Source organism: Hemiscyllium ocellatum, chromosome 7, assembly GCF_020745735.1.
Source record: "Hemiscyllium ocellatum isolate sHemOce1 chromosome 7, sHemOce1.pat.X.cur, whole genome shotgun sequence".
NCBI classification, from domain to species: domain Eukaryota; kingdom Metazoa; phylum Chordata; class Chondrichthyes; order Orectolobiformes; family Hemiscylliidae; genus Hemiscyllium; species Hemiscyllium ocellatum.
In genome coordinates this window covers 63,462,908-63,480,660 of record NC_083407.1, presented here as the reverse complement: position 1 = coordinate 63,480,660, position 17,753 = coordinate 63,462,908, and the positions used below count along the sequence as shown (strand labels likewise).

At 38.9% G+C, this 17,753-nt stretch overlaps 1 protein-coding gene across 2 annotated transcripts in view; it reads left to right on the top strand.

Moving 5' to 3' along the window:
* The first annotated feature begins 1,115 nt into the window (after positions 1–1,115).
* ssb (small RNA binding exonuclease protection factor La) overlaps positions 1,116–17,753 on the top strand; it is a 21,262-nt gene continuing 4,624 nt past the window's right edge. The window contains exons 1-10 of one of the 2 annotated variants that reach the window (XM_060827273.1): positions 1,116–1,189; positions 2,852–2,926; positions 4,459–4,533; positions 6,078–6,152; positions 9,053–9,156; positions 9,230–9,401; positions 10,108–10,215; positions 10,339–10,439; positions 12,076–12,141; positions 16,786–16,825. In XM_060827273.1, coding sequence (XP_060683256.1) covers positions 2,861–2,926; positions 4,459–4,533; positions 6,078–6,152; positions 9,053–9,156; positions 9,230–9,401; positions 10,108–10,215; positions 10,339–10,439; positions 12,076–12,141; positions 16,786–16,825 — 807 coding nt within the window. In that variant the 5' untranslated portion in view covers positions 1,116–1,189; positions 2,852–2,860. Of the gene's footprint in view, positions 1,190–1,413; positions 1,511–2,851; positions 2,927–4,458; positions 4,534–6,077; positions 6,153–9,052; positions 9,157–9,229; positions 9,402–10,107; positions 10,216–10,338; positions 10,440–12,075; positions 12,142–16,785; positions 16,826–17,753 lie in introns of those variants that run through there. The other variant, XM_060827274.1, reaches the window with a different exon arrangement.

Sequence of the window (17,753 nt, the reverse complement as noted above, 5' to 3'; positions counted from 1 at the left end):
CCAGAACCAGGAAAAAAAGTTAAAAATTACCCAACACCAGGTTATAGTCCAACAGGTTTATTTGGAAGTACCAGCTTTCAGAGTGCCACTTTTTCTTCAGGTGGTTGTGGAGAAGGACCAAAAGACATGGAATATATATGAAAAGGTTATATTGCCATGCAGGTAAAATGATGTACTTAACAAACCTCGATATTTAACAAATAATCATGACTTTTTAAATATATAATTTTATCTGTCTGACACTAATCTTTTGCTATAAATTCAATTTTTATGGTCCTACTCCACAATCATCTGAAGAAAGAGCAGTGCTCCAAAAGCTTGTGCTTCCAAATAAACCTGTTGGGACTATAATCTGGTGTGGTGTGATTTTTTAAACTTTGCCCATCCCAGTCCACCACCAGCTCCTCCACACATCAGAACCAGGCACCAGGAGGCTGCTAGGAAGGTACAGTTCCCAATTAAATGAATGGGTTTGCTTCTATCCGCAGTTTCGCGCTTCCGTGGTAGGTCCTGGAATGTATCCCCCCGCGAGTACTGTAACCGCTTAATGAAGGAGCAGCGCTCTGAAAGCTAGTGCTTCCAAATAAATCTGTTGGACTATAACTTGGTGTTGTGTGATTTTTAACTTTGCGTTTGTGAAGTTCAGTCCTGAGGAAGAGGTGGGTAAAAGGCACCGAAGTTTTCAATTAACCATAATTCCATTGAATATTGGAACAGACATGATACATTATACTAATTAGGTGAAGAGCATGTATGGGGGCAAGAAAATTGAGAATAGTTAAAGGGTACGTAGTACTAAGTGCCTGGATACAAAGCAGATAATATGGTATTGGGCTCCAATATCCCAACAGCCTGGCTGGTAAATACCATCCCAGTGTTTCTTGGGAGTCCGGTTGTCTACCAAGTTATATCTCAGCACATAATCAATGGCAATCCATTTTCAAAATTTATTTAATTACATTTAGTATCACCTAGAAGCATTACCTGAAGATACCTACCAAGCAAATTATCCATCAACAACTTCCAGCTTCAAACTCACGATAACTTGCGTCTGCGCGACTCCAGGCACCGCGCTAGCGTCATGTCGTCAGTACGTTGCCGCTAGCGCGGTGCCTGTTGGGCTGTGTGAGAGACTTTAAATAACAACGGTGCGGGGCGGGGACGGTGCAGCGTGTCCAGAGCCAAATAGGTTAGTGATGAAGAGTTTTTTTTTGTTATAGGCCGCAACGCTTGTTGTTCTTGTCTGCGCAGTAAGGGTGAGCTGGGGGGGAGGAGAGGGGAAATATGCTACTCGGTTGTGAGCAGGTTTTTCGTTCACTGGGCCGCCCCGATAAAGTGAAGGCAGTGCAGAGTTTGTGCGTCTGCGAGGTCGTGGCGCAGGCTTTCGTTCAGTCACTTCAATGGGGCTGAATGGCGTGGATAGCTCAGTCATCCTAAAGCAGAGACACGGCCTCAACAACCTGGGAACCTTGTGTTTACTCCCGATGTACCAGGGCAAAGCACGTCCTCGGTTAGATGTACAATGTTTGTAGTAACATGGTAGTTTGTTTCATTTTCACAGATGTGGTAAATTCTTAAATGATAATAAAATACGCTGCTTTATTTAAATAACTTAACTCGTCAGCTTGAATTGGACGCTCTAACGCACGTGCGTTTAATAGAGTCTACATTTAAATTCTTCGAGTGGGAAGGGACTTTGTTTTTCATTATCTTGTTCTTGAATCTTAAAACAAATGCTTATTAAAAATTTGATGGCTACAATTATTTAAAGTGAGATCGACAAGAATTTCCAAATGGTACATATTTATCTGACAAGTGTAGAGTTACAGAAATGCCAGCGTTCTGAGGCTTGAGTCAATTCAGAGTTTTCTTTATAACGTGCAGACAAGTATTTTAAGATTTGAAGTTACATTTCATGAGAATGACCGCCTTCAGCATCTTGAACGTTCTATTTACCAATCTGGTAGCTTCATTATCAACGTTTATAACTAAATTTAAATTGAAATGTGCCAATTTATTAAGTTGGTTTATGTGTTGAGTTTGAATTCCAGGTGGTGCTGAAGCATTTTCACTGCATAAACTATTTTGTTATATGGTAAATATATAGGAATGATTTATTTAACATCAAGCTGTGGACCTTGGATGTGTAAGGTTATACCAAGAACAGTAAAGCCAAATTAAACTAATTTATTGTAACACAAAAACAATTTTAAAAATCCTATTCAATTGTTTGTCAAGTAGCGCATTCTATGTAAACTGAGACTTGTTTTGCACAATGACGACAGCATAAAATGTTTTGTGTATCTCTGTGACCATGAGCTTCAGCCCGGAGCTTCTAGCCCAAATGTAGGAAGTTACGACTGCTTTGCAGTAAGCATGAGTTATGCAGTTGTGAGGTCCAGGTTTGTTAACCTGGCTGAAATCAGACTGAGGGAATCCACTTTTGCTGCTGGATCAACATCTTGGGACCAACAACCTAATTCATTGCAAGAATTGAAACACTTCAAGAATGTGGCTGTCCGTTTGTTGAGCATATTTTTAAAAAAAACAAGAAATGTATGCCTTGCTAGTGATGTGTATATATCTGAAGAACGACTTTTAAAACTAAAATTTATTTTGTCTCAGTGCAACATCGAGGGAAATACTAAATTCTATTCTAAGTGCAGCACTGTAGATTTTACTTGCCTGTCACATCATTTGTCTTTGAAGTGCATTAGTTCTAATTAAATAAACATTTCTCTCCAGTGTTAATCATAATTTTATGCCTTTAAGGAATAATCAGGTTGATCATGGAATAGTTTCATATATATGAAATAAATAGTTAATATGCATTTATTTTTTCATGGTGCAGGTTGCTAAAATGGCAGAGAATGGAGAAGCTCAAGAAACAATTCCTCTGGAGAAGAAGACCTATGAACCGATGGAAGTACGTAATCCATACAAACAGTGGGATTATATTTTGATGTGATAAAGAAGTTGTGCGTTTGCCAGCTTTCATTCACTTAAATTGGCTGAATGGCGTGAAAAGCTCAGTCATCCTAAAGCAAAGACACTACCTCAATAACCTGGGAACCTTGTGTTACTCCTGATGTACCAGGGCAAAGCAGACTCTTGGTTAGATGTACGACGTTTGTAGTAACATGGTAGTTTGTTTCATTTTCACAGATGTGGTAAATTCTTAAGTGATAATAAAGTGCGCTGCTTTATTTGCATAATTTTTAACTCGCCACCTTAAATTGGACATGGGAAGGCACATGTGTTTAATACAGTCCACATTTAAATTCTGAGAAGGGACTTAACTTTGTTTTTCATTATCTTGTTCTTGAATCCTAAAACATAAATGATTATTAAAGATTTGATGGCTAGAATTATTTTAAGTGAGATCGACAAGAATTTCCAAATGGTACATGCTTATCTGACAAGTGTAGAGTTAGAAATGTCAGCATTCTGAGGCTTGAGTCAATTCAAAGTTTTCTTTATAACGTACAGACAAATATTAAGATTTGAAGTTCCATTTCATGAGGATGACAGCCTTCAGCATCTTAAGTTTTATTTACCAATCTTTTTTAGCTTTATTAGCAACACTTGTAACTACATTTAAATTAAAATTTCCAATCTCTGCCAATTTATTAAGTTGATTTATATGTTGAGTTTGAATTCCAATTAGTGATGAACATTTTCACTGCATAAACTGTATTTTATTATACGGTAAATATATAGGAATGATTTATTTAACATCAAGCTGTGGACCTTTGATGTGAAAGGTTGTACAAAAAACAGTAAAGCCAAATTGAATTAGTTTAATGTAACATAGAAACCATTTTTAAGATCCTATTCAAGTAGCACACTATATGTAAATTGAGACTTGTTTTGCCTAACGAAGACCGCATAAAATGTTTTGGATATCTCTGTGACCATCATGAGCTGAAGCATAACTTCAGCCCGGAGCTTCTGGCTCAAATGTAGGAAGTTACTACTGCTTTGCTGTAAGCATGAGTTATGCAATTGAGGCTCCAATTTGTTAACCTGGCTGAAATCAGACTGTGGGAATCCACTTTTGCTTCTGGATCAACATCTTGGGACCAACAACCTAATTCATTGCAAGGACTGAAACAGTTTAAGAATTCAGCTGTCCACTTTGTTGAGCTTTTTTTTTAAATAAAAAAGCACAAAAATGTTGGCCTTGCTATTGATGTATATATCTCAAATAAGACTTTTAAAACTAAAATTTATTTTTTCAGTGCAAAATCTGGGGAAGTATTACATCATATTCTAAATTGCAGCACTAGATTTCACTAGCCTGTCACATCATTTGTCTTTGAAGCACATTAGTTTTAATTAGACATTTCTGCCAAGTGTTAATCATAATTTCATGATTTTAAGGAATAGTCAGCTTGATCATGGATTAGTTTCAGATATGAAATAAATGGTTAATATGCATTTTTTTTCATTGTGCAGGTTGCTAAAATGGCAGAAAATGGAGAAGCTCAAGAAACCATTCCTCTGGAGAAGAAGATAGGTGAACAGATAGAAGTACGTAATCCATATGAACAGTGGGATGATATTTTATTGTGATAAAGAAATTGTGCACTTGCCAGCTCATGTTGCAACTTTCATTCACTTAAATTGGGCTGAGTGGTGTGAAAAGCTCAGTCATCCTAAAGCAAAGACACTGCCTCAATAATCTGGGAACCTCGTGTTACTCCTGATGTACCAGGACAAAGCAGACACTGTTAGATGTACAACGTTTGTAGTAATGTGGTAGTTTGTTTCATTTTTACAGATGCAGTAAATTTTTAATGGATAATAAAATATGCTGCTTCATTTACGTAATTGTTATCTTGCCACCTTAAATTGGAAGCACGAAAGCAAGTGCTTTTAATAATTTGAATATAAATTCTCTGATTGGGAAGGGACTTGTGTGTCACTATCATGTTCTTAAATCCTAAAATACAAACTATTAAAAATTCTATGGCTAGAATTATTTTAAGAAAGAGCTACCATACATTATCTGACAAATGTAGAGTTATAGGAACTGCTGTCAGCATTCTGAGGCTTGAGTCAATTCAAAGTTCTCTTCATAACATACAGGCAAATAATTTAAGATTTGAAGTTACATTTTGTGAGGATAAACGGAGCCTTCAGCGTCTTGAAAGTTCTATTTATCAATCTTGTAACTTCCTTGGCAACATTTAAACTAAATTAAATTGTAAATCTCAATCTCTGCCAGTTTTTAAGATTGGTTTATATGTTTATTTTGAATTCCCGTTAGTGCTGAAGCATTTGCATTGCATAAACTGTATTTTGTTACATGGTAAATATGTGGGTATTACTACTTGAACACCAAATGTGAACCTTAAGATGTTTAAGGTTATGATGTAAGTTATATAAAGAACAGTAAAAATTGAATAAATCATTCAATTGTTTCTGTCAAGTAGTGACTTCAATGTAAAATGAGACCTGTTTTGCACAATGAGGACAGCATAAAATGTTTTGGATATCTCTGGCCATCATGAGCTGAAGCATGACTTGAGCCCAGAGCTTCTGGCCCAGATGTAGCATACTACCACTGTTTTCCTGTAAGCATGATTAAGGCAGTTGAGGCTCAGAATGGTTAATCTGTCTGAACCTGACTGTGGTAATCCACTTTTGCTGCTGGGTCAACTTCTTGGGACTTAGAGTATAATTCTGGGGGTGGACATTTATTGCAAGAACTAAAACATTTTAAGACTGTGGCTGTCCACTTGTTGAGCTCATTTTAAAAAAATGTTGGCCTTGCAAATAATGTATATGTTCTCAAGGATGACTTTTAAAACTTAAGTTTATTTCATCTATCAGTGACTACCTTTTATAAATATCAAGTATTTCTGGGGAAATATTAAATTCTATTCTAATTACAGTACTCTAGATTTCGCTTGCCTGCCACATCATTTCTCTTAAGTGCATTAGTTACAATTAACTAAAAATTTCTGCCAAGTGTTAATCATAATTTTAGACCGTTAAGGAATAATCAGCTTGATCGTGGACTGATTTCATTTATGAAATAAATTGTAGTTAATATGCATTTTTTTGTGTAGATTGCTAAAATGGCAGCAAATGAAGTAGCTCAAGAAATAACTCCTCTAGAGAAGAAGATATGTGAACAGATTGAAGTACGTAATCCATATGAACAGTGGGATGATATTTTTATTTGATAAAGACACTGAAAACTGCCCTTGTTGACTGTCTTTCTAAATTAATGGCAGTTCTTTGAGGTTAAAATATTCCAGTGCTTACGGTTATTGTTATTACATGGTGGAATGAATCGACCAAATCAGTAACTAAAGTAGGTTTCATGAGTAATGCTTCTGCTCATTTTCCTCTATTTTCACTCACTCCTCACACCTTTTTTCCCCCCCCCCCCCCCCCCCAAAAAAAAAGTGCTGCTGTGTGGTCTTTGAGCTGTAGATCAAGCATTACTTTGCAAAAAATATGAAGGTAATTTTTCTTCCGGTTTCTTGTTCTGCTTGTGTTGAACGGTTGCAGACTTGTATTTGCGGATACGTTCTATTTTGTTCAAAAAGTGCACAATCTGTAGGCAGTCTGTTAATTTGACATTTTTAAATTCCTACTTTGGAAGTATTAATCTGACTCTAGGTTGGGACAAGATGGACTCTAACCTGACTCCTTTAATGCATTGTCTGAGCTGAGAGGTCACTTTTTTTTATATACTAATAAAATCTTGGGGCACTAAATTTTGGGATTTACATTTTAATCAATTGAAATCTACATCATTCTAAGTGATTACAGACTTAACAGCCACCTAGGTTTGATTAATACATGTCAGTTGTGTGGCACTTTTTTTTTCTTATAAATTGTGTGCCCTGTGTATCCTGCCCCAACTACCTGATGGAGTAGTGCTCTGAAAGCTTTTATTTTCAAATAAACGTGCTGGACTATAACCTGGTGTTGTGACTTCTGATTTTGGCCACCCCAGTTCAATACCGGCACCTCCACATTGTGTTGAAAGGAACAAAGTGAACAGCTATGTTCCTATCCATATTACTGTTTCTAGCAAACAAGTGACTATCTCATTGAAATTGGTTGTGGAATACCTTGTATCTCCCGTAATGTAGCTTTTTTTTGTTGTTTTATTGCTGCAACAAGGCTGGATTTATATATCTCACTTGTTTCTAAAAGTGTGCTTTTGTTGAAAGTATATAAATGGTAGTGTAGAAAAACACACTTGCAATTTGCTTAGGAATATTTGGGGTATAAACCATTTTGAGCTTATCCTAGAATTTCGCAGCTTGTCAGAGTCCTACAGCATGGAGACAGGCCCTTTGCCCCAAACTGGTCCATGCCGACCAAAATGTCCATCCATGCTAATCCCATTTCACTGCACTTGGCCCATATCCTTCTAAATTTTCCTGTCTATGTATTTGTACAAATATGTTTTAAATGTTGTTAATGTACCTGCCTCAACCACTTCCGGCAATTTAATCCATATCTTACCACCCTGTGTTTAAAAGAAAAATCCTCCTTGGGTTCCCTTTTATTCCTTCCCTTCTAACCTTAAACTGAAGTGCTATAGTCCTCGATTCCCCGACCCTGGGGAAAAAGTGAGTGCTTTAATCCTGACCACTCCTCTCATGATCTTATACACTTCCATAAGATTCCCCCCTCAGTCTCCTCCACTCTATAGAAAAAAGTCTGAGTTTGTCCAACCTCTCCCTCTAACTCAGACCATTGAGTCCTGGCCAGATCCTTGTGCATTTCTTCTGCACTCCTTCCAGTTTAATAACATCCTTTCTATAGCAAGGTGATGAAAACTGAATACAATACTGTGTGGCCTCACCAATGTCCTGGACTTATAACTGTGTTCTCTGGCATTGAGTCCTCTGCCAATCAAAAGGTTTTTCTCTGTATTCTGTCCCAAACGCTGATCTATAAAGTCTCCTCTTAATCTCATCTTCTGCAGGATGATCCAGTGTTCTACCATCTATTGAGATAACTTAGGTCCTTCATCCTTAATCTCGTAAGCTTTCTCTCTGTGTACCCTGTCTGAAGTTTTTGCACCTGAAAGTGAGTACTGCAGATGCTGGAGATCAGAGTCAAGATTGGAGTGGTGCTGCATAAGCACAGCAGGTCAGGCAGCATCTAAGCAGCAGGAAAATCGACGTTTCAGACAAACCCCTTTCATCAGAAGTTTTTACATCCTTCCTTTAATGATACTGAACTGTGATTTCTAGAAGTTGCCTCATGCTTTTGCTTGGGTTTGTCTTTATGAAGACCAAGATCCCATGTGCCATATTGCTTTCTCATATGGCTGTCACCTCAACATTTCGAGTATGTAGTAGGGAGATTTTATGGAACAGGGTAAATCCTTACTTATGGGCCAGAACGTCTGGTTTAAAGTCCTGCCAGTGTTGTCGTTGTCATAACCTGTTTGAACACATTGGTCCCTGTTCTGGGCTAGAAAGTCTGGGATATGTCTGAACATGTTTTAAAAGTATCTATCCCCAGATCTGTTACTACACCCTGTTCAACTGTATCCTTTGTATTGCCTTGTTCTTATGCCCAGAAGTAACACTTTCATGCGTTACTGCATTAAATTTAGTTTGCTTTCTGTTTTCCCATTTCCATCATCTGGTTCAAGTTCTCTTAAAAGTTGACCAGTATCCTCCACACAGTTCACATGCTTTCAAGTTTTGTCAGCTCTTGAAGTTGTGCCCAGTAAATCAAACTCCATCTCACTAATGTAGATGAAGAAAATCACTTGTTCCACTAGTATATAATTTCCTCCAATCTGAGAAATTATTTTGCCATTATTTCCAGTCTTTCAATCAAGTTCACATTCATGCTGCTGCTGTCCCTTTTTTTTCCTCAGTAAATGCCTTTCTTCCTGGATCATCATTAATTGTCGATCATGATGATCAGTGTTTCTTTCAGAAACTCTACAGTTAATGTCACAATCTAATTTTTTTTTTGCTTGACCTGTCTAAATAACAGAATAAATTAGAAATCCTTCCTGATAGCTTCTCAACTAAGTTATTTTGTTGTCTTTGTACAGTATTATTTTGGTGATCACAACTTGCCGCGAGATAAATTTCTCAAAGAACAGATAAAGTTGGATGATGGTTGGATACCCCTGGAAACCATGATCAAATTTAACAGGTAAGAACAATTGTAGTTCTTGTTTAAGACAAATGGTGATATAAGTAGTCTCTGACCATTGAATGTTTTGCAGGTTAAGCCGTTTAACGACAGATTTCACTGTGATAGTAGAAGGTCTCCAGAAATCAAAAAGTGGACTTATGGAAATAAGTGAAGACAAAAGCAAAATTCGTCGTTCTCCAAGCAAGCCTGTACCTGAGTTTGAAGAATATAAAAACTCTGTGAAAGCTAGATCTGTATATGTTGTAAGTATTTGTGGGTGAGAAACATTGATTTTTATCTGTTCACGTGGAAAACGTTCTCAATTTTGAATTTTCAGTTAAGATTGCTACTTGGTTGATCATTCTGGTAGAAACCGTTTTGGTGAGAAAATTTCCTGATATTGAAATGGTTGCTAAAATGTTGTATTGCAGTGAATCAAATGAAATTTACAAACTATTTAGTTCGTTGTTTATGGTCATATGTTCAATTTCTTAATTTTAATTAGCTGTTTAGTAGAGTGAGGTTGTTTCATCCTTTGTTTGTAATGCTGGACTAGAACTTTCGTAGTTCTCTTGCCTTTTTTGAAAAATGCATTGAACATGAGTAGTCTAGAGTGGGACTGTTTCTCCTTTGGAATATGTTACTGATTTGACCTTGTGATCAAACAGTGATATAAAGTAGGAGTATACTTCATTGTATAAGTTGATATCCTATAAACTATAGAATTTAACAAAATATATAGTATGTTGTGTATTAAATGAAGGTTGAGAATTTGTTTAACTTATTCGTGATATCCTACATATTGACATTTCACTAAAGGATTTCGTATCATTACATCCAATTCTGTGTTTTCTAAGCTGGGAGAAACTCATGCTTGAATAGAAAATACTTTAAAATCTTAAACTTTAAATGTAAATTAATATTTTCCACTCCTTTACTGTTTTCACGTCATGTCTTCCCAATGAACAGAAAGGCTTTCCCACGAGTGCTACACTTGATGAGATTAAGGGTTGGTTTGATGAAACTGGGCCCGTGGAGAATATACAGATGAGAAGAACACTGCAGAGGCAGTTCAAGGTCAGTATTTTTCTCCTTTCCTTCTCTTCCCCCTCTTTTTTTTTTTTCCCCCCCCCCCCCAACCCCCAAAATTTCCATAGTTTGTATTTAAACACTGAATTGTTCTGTTCCTTTTGTTCACAGGGATCAGTGTTTGTTGTCTTTGATAGTGTAGATTCGGCCACAAAATTTGTAGAAACCCCAGGGCTGAAATACAAGGACAATGATATGATTGTGCTTTTCAAGTAAGTATGTATGTTTTTGACATACCTTGTTTGAGTTTATCTAGATATATACTCTTGCTGCTCACTGAAGGAAAGTTAACTTAATTGAGTGCCTGATTGGAAAGCAAAGTCAGCCAGAAAACTGAAAGTGACCTTTGCTGTTGGCTTCTCTGAAATGACAAAGCACTTGGAAATCCAGTTGATTTTGGAGGTAATAACCTTTTGTTGTAATATAACGTTAGGAAGGTAAACTGATTTCCTTGCCCCACTTTTGGCCCAATAAAGTTTGAATTTTAAAAGGGATGAGATATTATTAATTATATTCATTTATATATAGCTTTAACAATCTAATTAGCTAGATTCTTTAAGAAGCAAGTTAAGTTTTTGGAAACAAAATTTATTCCAAGTTCACTAAAACATTTTAAACTACGCAAAAATATATAGCTACCTGTCCTGATAAATAATACACCCTCCAAGTCCAAATCTTGGAGAAATAGCGTAAATGCTCTGCAGTGTTAGGTTCAGAGGAAAGAAAATACTATTTGTCCAGATTTTAGTGCAGCAACCTCAGATCTACAGCTGGCTAAATTATCCGTCTGGAGACGGTAGTGATAGTGAAATCTTTTCAAGAACCTGGGCTGCACCAATAATGACTTCTCCCTTTAGGAATCTTTCACCTGTGGTGATGAGCTCTCCAATGGACTTTTAACTCTGGTCTTTGGGGCGATTTCAGAGCAGAGAAGATGGGCAAAAGCTGTTTTGTCTGTGATTGATTTGTCTGTGTTCGAGTCCAATAACTATTAAACCATAAACTGGGTCATGTGTACTTTGTAAATGCAATGTTTTCTTGCTGCAGTCAGTCTCCTTCTAAAGTTTTCTTTCCAAAAGTCTGATATATTTACATGTCCAGTAAATAATAATCTGAACTAATATTTTATCTATTAATTATAGAGATGTTAATATACAAATCCAAGTACTAATTTTGGACAAAAATAATATTGCTTAAAAATAAGTTTTTATTTTTCAGAATACTTCAGTCAGAATCAGGCAATTGGATTAAAAAGTTGGTTTGTTTTTGTGATTGCCCTCTTAAATGAATAGTTGATGCAAATTTAGGAATTGATCTGTAGATTTTGAATTTTCTACCAAATTTGAGAACATTTACCAACACACTTCTTCAGGATATCTTTCACTTATTTTTCTTTAATCATGATCAAAGATAAAATCATAAGAATTATTACAGGTGTTCATATTTGGTCTTCACATACTTGGTAATTTTTTTCCCAGCCATGATGCATTTCTAGATGAGTCTTGATTCCTTGGCCTTTGTTTTGAATTCCGGAGGTTCCATGTTTTTGACTTTTTTACACTGGCTTCTTCATAACTGAACATGTTCAAGTCTTTCTCTTGGCAACAAAGTATATTCCAGCATTATGCAATCAGCATAAGATTCAAAGTTTAACAAGTGTTTAATTTGGTGGCAAATGTACAAAGTTATTGCATTTTTGGTGTCTCTTCAAATAAATGCTGTTGTGTCCGGTTTCTGTAGTATCATATGTGCAATTGTCTTAAAATAATCATAGTGTGGAAGTTTGATCTGAGTGATCTGAATGGATTGATACACCTAAAAATCAGTTTTCATGTTTCCTTCTTAAAGGGAATCTTACTTTGCAAAGAAAGCTGAAGAAAGGAAACTACATAAGACAGCAAAAAACAAAAAAACGTAAGTGATTACAAATTTGCGACTGTTTTATGAAAACTGTACACTGTTTGCATTGGCAATAGACAGTAGATGCAGAGGTAGGCCATTCTGCCCTTTGAGCCTGCACCACCATTCAATATAATCATGCCTGATCATCCTTAATCAGTATCCTGTTCCTGCCTTATCTCCATAAACCTTGATTCCACTATCCTTGAGACCTCTATCCAACTCTTTCTTAAATGAATCCAGACACTAGGCCTCCAGTGCCCTCTGGGGCAGAGCATTCCACACAGCCACCACTCTCTGGGTGAAGACGTTTCTCCTCATCTCTGTCCGAAATGGTCTACCCGTATTTTTAAGCTGTGTCCTCTGGTTCGGCACTTACCCATCAGCGGAAACATGTTTCCTGCCTCCAGAGTGTCCAATCCTTTCGTAATCTTATACGTCTCAATCATATCCCCCTCTCAGTCTTCTAAACTCAAGGGTATACAAGCCCAGTCGCTTCAGTCTTTGTGTAAGGTAATCCCTCCATTCCTGGAATTGACCTCGTGAACCTACGCTGCACTCCCTCGATAGTCAGAATGTCTTTCCTCAAATTTGGAGACCAGAACTGCACACAGTACTCCAGGTGTGGTCTCACCAGGGCCCTGTACAGCTGCAGAAGCACCTCTTTGCTTCTATACTCAATCCCTCTTGTTATGAAGGCCAGCATGCTATTAGCCTTCACTACCTGCTGTACCTGCATGCTTGCCTTCATTGACTGGTGTACAAGAACACCCAGATCTCTCTGTACTGCCTCTTTACCTAAATTAATTCCATTTAGGTAATAATCTGCCTTCCTGTTCTTGCCACCAAAGTGAATAACCATACATTTATCCACATTTAAACTGCATCTGCCCACTCACCTAACTTGTCCAGGTCACCCTGTAATCTCCTAACATCCTCCTCACATTTCACCCTGCCACCCAGCTTAGTATCATCAGCACACTTGCTAATATTATTACTAATACTATCTTATATATTGTAAAAAGCTGCGGTCCCAGCACTGATCCCTGCGGTACCCCACTGGTCACTGCCTGCCATTCCGAAATGGAGCTGTTTATCACTACTCTTTGTTTCCTATCAGCCAACCAACTTTCAATCCAAATTAGTACTTGGCCCCCAATACCATGCGCCCTAATTTTGCCCACTAACCTCCTATGTGGGACTTTATCAAAAGCTTTCTGAAAGTCCAGGTACACTACATCTACTGGATCTCCCTCGTCCATCTTCAGAGTTACATCCTAAAAAAATTCCAGAAGATTAGTCAAGCACGATTTCCCCTTCGTAAATCCATGCTGACTCTGTCCTATCCTGTTACTACTATCCAGATGTGCTGTAATCTCATCCTTTATAATAGACTGCAGCATCTTTCCCACCACTGAGGTCAGACTAACTGGTCTATAATGTCCTGCTTTCTCTCTCCCACCCTTCTTTAAAAAGTGGCATAACATCAGCCACTCTCCAATCCTCAGGTACCGATCCCGAATCTATCGAATTCTGGAAAATAATCACCAACGCATCCATGATTTCCCGAGCCACCTCCTTCAGTACTCTGGGATGTAGATCATCAGGTCCCAGGGACTTATCAACCTTCAGACCTAACCGTCTCTCCAACACCAAAGCCTGGCAAATATAAATTCCCTTCAGTTCAGGTCCTTCAGCCACTGTTATCTTGGAGATTGCTTGTGTCTTCCCCAGTGAACACCGATCTGAAGTACCCATTTAATTCTTCTGCCATTTCTTTGTTCCCTGTAATATATTCCCCTGTTTCTGTCTTCAAGGGCCCAATTTTAGTCCTAACCATTTTTTTGCCTTGCACATACTTGAAAATATACTCCTTTATATTATTGGCCAGTTTACCTTCGTACCTCATTTTTCCTCTGCGTATTTCCTTCTTAGTAATCCTCTGTTGTTCTTTAAAAGCTTCCCAGTCCTCTCTTTTCCCACTTATCTTTGCTATGTTATACTTTTTCTCTTTTAACTTTATATGTTTCTTAACTTTCCTCTTCAGCCACGGCCACCCATGCCTCCTCCTGGGATCTTTCTTCCTTTTAGGAATGAACTGATCCTGCAACTTCTGCATTATACACAGAAATATCTGCCATTGTTCCACCACGATCATCCCTGCTAAGGTATTGCACCATTGAACTTTGGCCAGCTCCTCCCTCATAGCTCCATAGTTCCCTTTTATTCAACAGAAGTACTGTCACTTCCGATTGTACCCCCTCTCCCCCTCAAATTGCAGATTGAAACTTATTGTATTATGGTCACTACTTCCCAATGGCTCCTTCACTTCGAGGTCTCTGACCAATTCTGGTTTGTTGCACAATACCAGATTCAGAGTTGCCTTCTCCCTGGTGGGCTCCAGCACCAGCTGTGCTAAGAATCCATCTCTGAGGCACTCCACAAAGTCTCGAGGTCTAATACCATCCTGATTCTCCCAGTCTACCTGCATGTTGAAATCCCCCATAACCACTATAGTAACATTTTTGCGAAAGCCAATTTCAGCTCCTGATTCAACTTGCATCAGACATCCAGACTACTGTTTGGGGGCCTGTAGATAACTCCCAAGAGGGTCTTTTTACCCTTAGAATTTCTCAGCTCTATCCATACTGACTCTACATCACCTGATTCTAGGTCCCCCTGCACAAGGGACTGAATATCATTCCTTACTGTGTGTGTGGTTTTTTTTTTATATATATACACACTTTTAATTTGTTACTGCCCTCCCTCTTCCCATCAACTCCTATTTCACTTGACCTTACAGCATGATCCCTTTTTGAGTCTTCTGCGTCATTCATACAGTTGTCTTTCTTGAGTTCCCTTGTTCTAAATTTCCTTCTTAAACATCCAGTTTGTCCCCTCTTTCCCTCCCTCCCCCACCACCCCCCCCACCGTGCTACTTAGTTTAAACGTAGCTGTGTTGCAGTAGCAAACCTGCCTGCCACAATGCAGGTCCCTAACCTATTAAGGTCCAAACAGTTTCTCACATAATTTTTGCTTACCACAAAACATACCCCAGTGATCCAACAATTTAAATCCTTGCTTCCTGCACCAGTTCCCCAGCCACACATTCAAGTCCATTATTTCCCTGTTTCTGGCCTCACCAGCTCAAGGAACTGGATGCAAACCGGAGATAACCACCTTGGACGTCCTGCTTTTCAGTCTTCTTCCTAGTTCTCCGAAGTCCCGCTGTAATATGTTCCTCCTCTTCTTCCCAGCGTCATTTGTGCCGACATGTACCACCACCTCTGGCACTTCACCTTCGTCCTTGAGGATTTCCTGCACTCTGTGATGTCTTTAACCCTGGCACCAGGAAGGCAACACACCAGGGCGGCATGGTGGTACAGTTGGGTGGCACGGTGGTACAGTGGTTAGCACTGCTGCCTCACAGCGCCAGGGACCTGGGTTCAATTCCCACCTCAGGCGACTGACTGACTGTGTGGAGTTTGCACGTTCTCCCCCGTGTCTGCGTGGGTTTCCTCCGGGTGCTCCGGTTTCCTCCCACAGTCCAAAGATGTGCGGGTCAGGTGAATTGGCCATGCTAAAATTGCCCGTAGTGTTAGGTAAGGGGTATATGTAGGGGTATGGGTGGGTTGCGCTTCGGCGGGTCGGTGTGGACTTGTTGGGCCGAAGGGCCTGTTTCCACACTGTAAGTAATCTAATCTCATCATCCTTGTCCCGCTTGCTGCCACAAAAGCCTGGTCAGTTCCTTTCACTATGGAGTCCCCTATTCCTACGGCTCTGTGTGATGTCTGACTCTTCCGCTCTGCCTCCACGCCAACTTTTGATTGACAAACCTGGCCGCCTCGTGGACTGGCAGTGTCATCTGTCTCTACGTTTCCAAAAGATTCAACTTGTTCCTCACAGGTACTTTCCCTGGGATCTCTTGTACCTGTCTCCTCTCTGCCTTCCTCATCGTCTGCTCTCTTCTGTCTTCTGGTATGGTCGGTGTAATAACTTTGCTGTGAAGATCTTGTCCAGAAAGATCTCATTCTCTTGGATGAGCCTAAGGTCCTCGAGTTCTTTCATCAGTGCTGCAATATGCTCTGTCAGTAGCCGAACGTGCACACACTTTCCACACTTATACGAGCCAGACACACCAGAGTATTTGAACTTTGAGGTAGGGTGAGTGAATGAGATGCAGGTGAGGAAAAAAGCAACTGTAATTAAATGTTTGATCTTTTAAATGTGGCTACGAAATTGGGGTGGCAGTATGGATTGAGGCCTTGGGTTGAGACCAGATTTTAAACTCTTTTCCATAATGGTATTAGCTATATTTTGAGTTTTGGATTTATTCTACTGAGAAAATGGGTTCTTTTGACCCAGATGTACTCTAAATTGGTTTCTAGTGTGCACATTATTTAAAGAGTACCTTCAATGTGCATGAAGTCACTTAAAACCATTTTCTTTTGTTTTAAAGACACAATTGCAAACAAGTTTTGTTTGTTTGTGTCCTGCACACCCCCAAAAAAAGTTAACTTGCTGTCTAAATAATTTGGTACTTCAGACAAAACTGGATTTTATTACTGGCTCTGCTGAGGAAATGTGAATTATCCATGTTTTACAAACCATCCCCATTTAAGTTTACTGACCAATCTGCTTTACATTTTTTCCTTTCAGTGAGAAAGACCATGCAGGTGGTGATGCTGCACTTGACAAAGTAAGTCGTCTTGTCTTTATTTATTTGGCACAAACAATGGATGCAACTCTATATAAAGACATAGAAGCGGAATTAAGTTGTTCAATCGTGGCTCAACCCTATTCTTCTGCCTTTTTCCCCATAGCTTTTCATTGCCCTTCCCAATCAAAAACCCATCTGTCTTATATATATTCGATGATTTGGCCTTGACAGCCCTGTTTGGCAATGCATTCCACAGATTCCCACACTCTGACGGATGAAATTCCTGCTGATCTCTGTTTGAGAGGGTTATGTCTTCACGCTGGGGCTGTGCCCTTGGGTCCTTATCTCTCTTGTAGTGAAAACATCATCTCCGCATCCCTTGTACAATTGTAATAGTGCCTTTTTTACATGCCTTTTCTATCCTTCATTTCCTATCCACATCCTGACGACTGCTAGAAGGCCTGTACACATCTCCCATCAGGGTCTTTTTTTAAACTTTTTGCAGTTCCACAACTCTACCCACATGATTCTGTGCCTTCCTATTCTATGTTCCTCCTGACTGAATTTCTTGCTGATAAGGCAACGCCACCTCCCTGGCAGTCTTTTCAGTTGGATATAACTTTGGATATTTAGTTCCCAGCCCTGATCCATTTGGGCTGGCAGGGGGCTGGAAGAACACATCAAGTCAGGCAGCATCAGGAGGTGGAGAAGTCGATGTTTGAAGTATAACCCTTCATGATCCATTTGGAGCCATGTTTCTGTAAAAGCCACGTCGTACCCACTAATGGCAGAATTTATTTCTGCTGTCTAACTGATATGATGGTTACTTCTAATAAATGCCAAAGCTGTTTGCCCTAGTCATTTTAATGGTATGCTTTTTAAAAAAAATATAACCTTTTCTGTCAGTTGCTTAAGTGGTTTGAACCTTGGAAAAGAATAGCCCTAACTTGCGCACCAGATACACCTC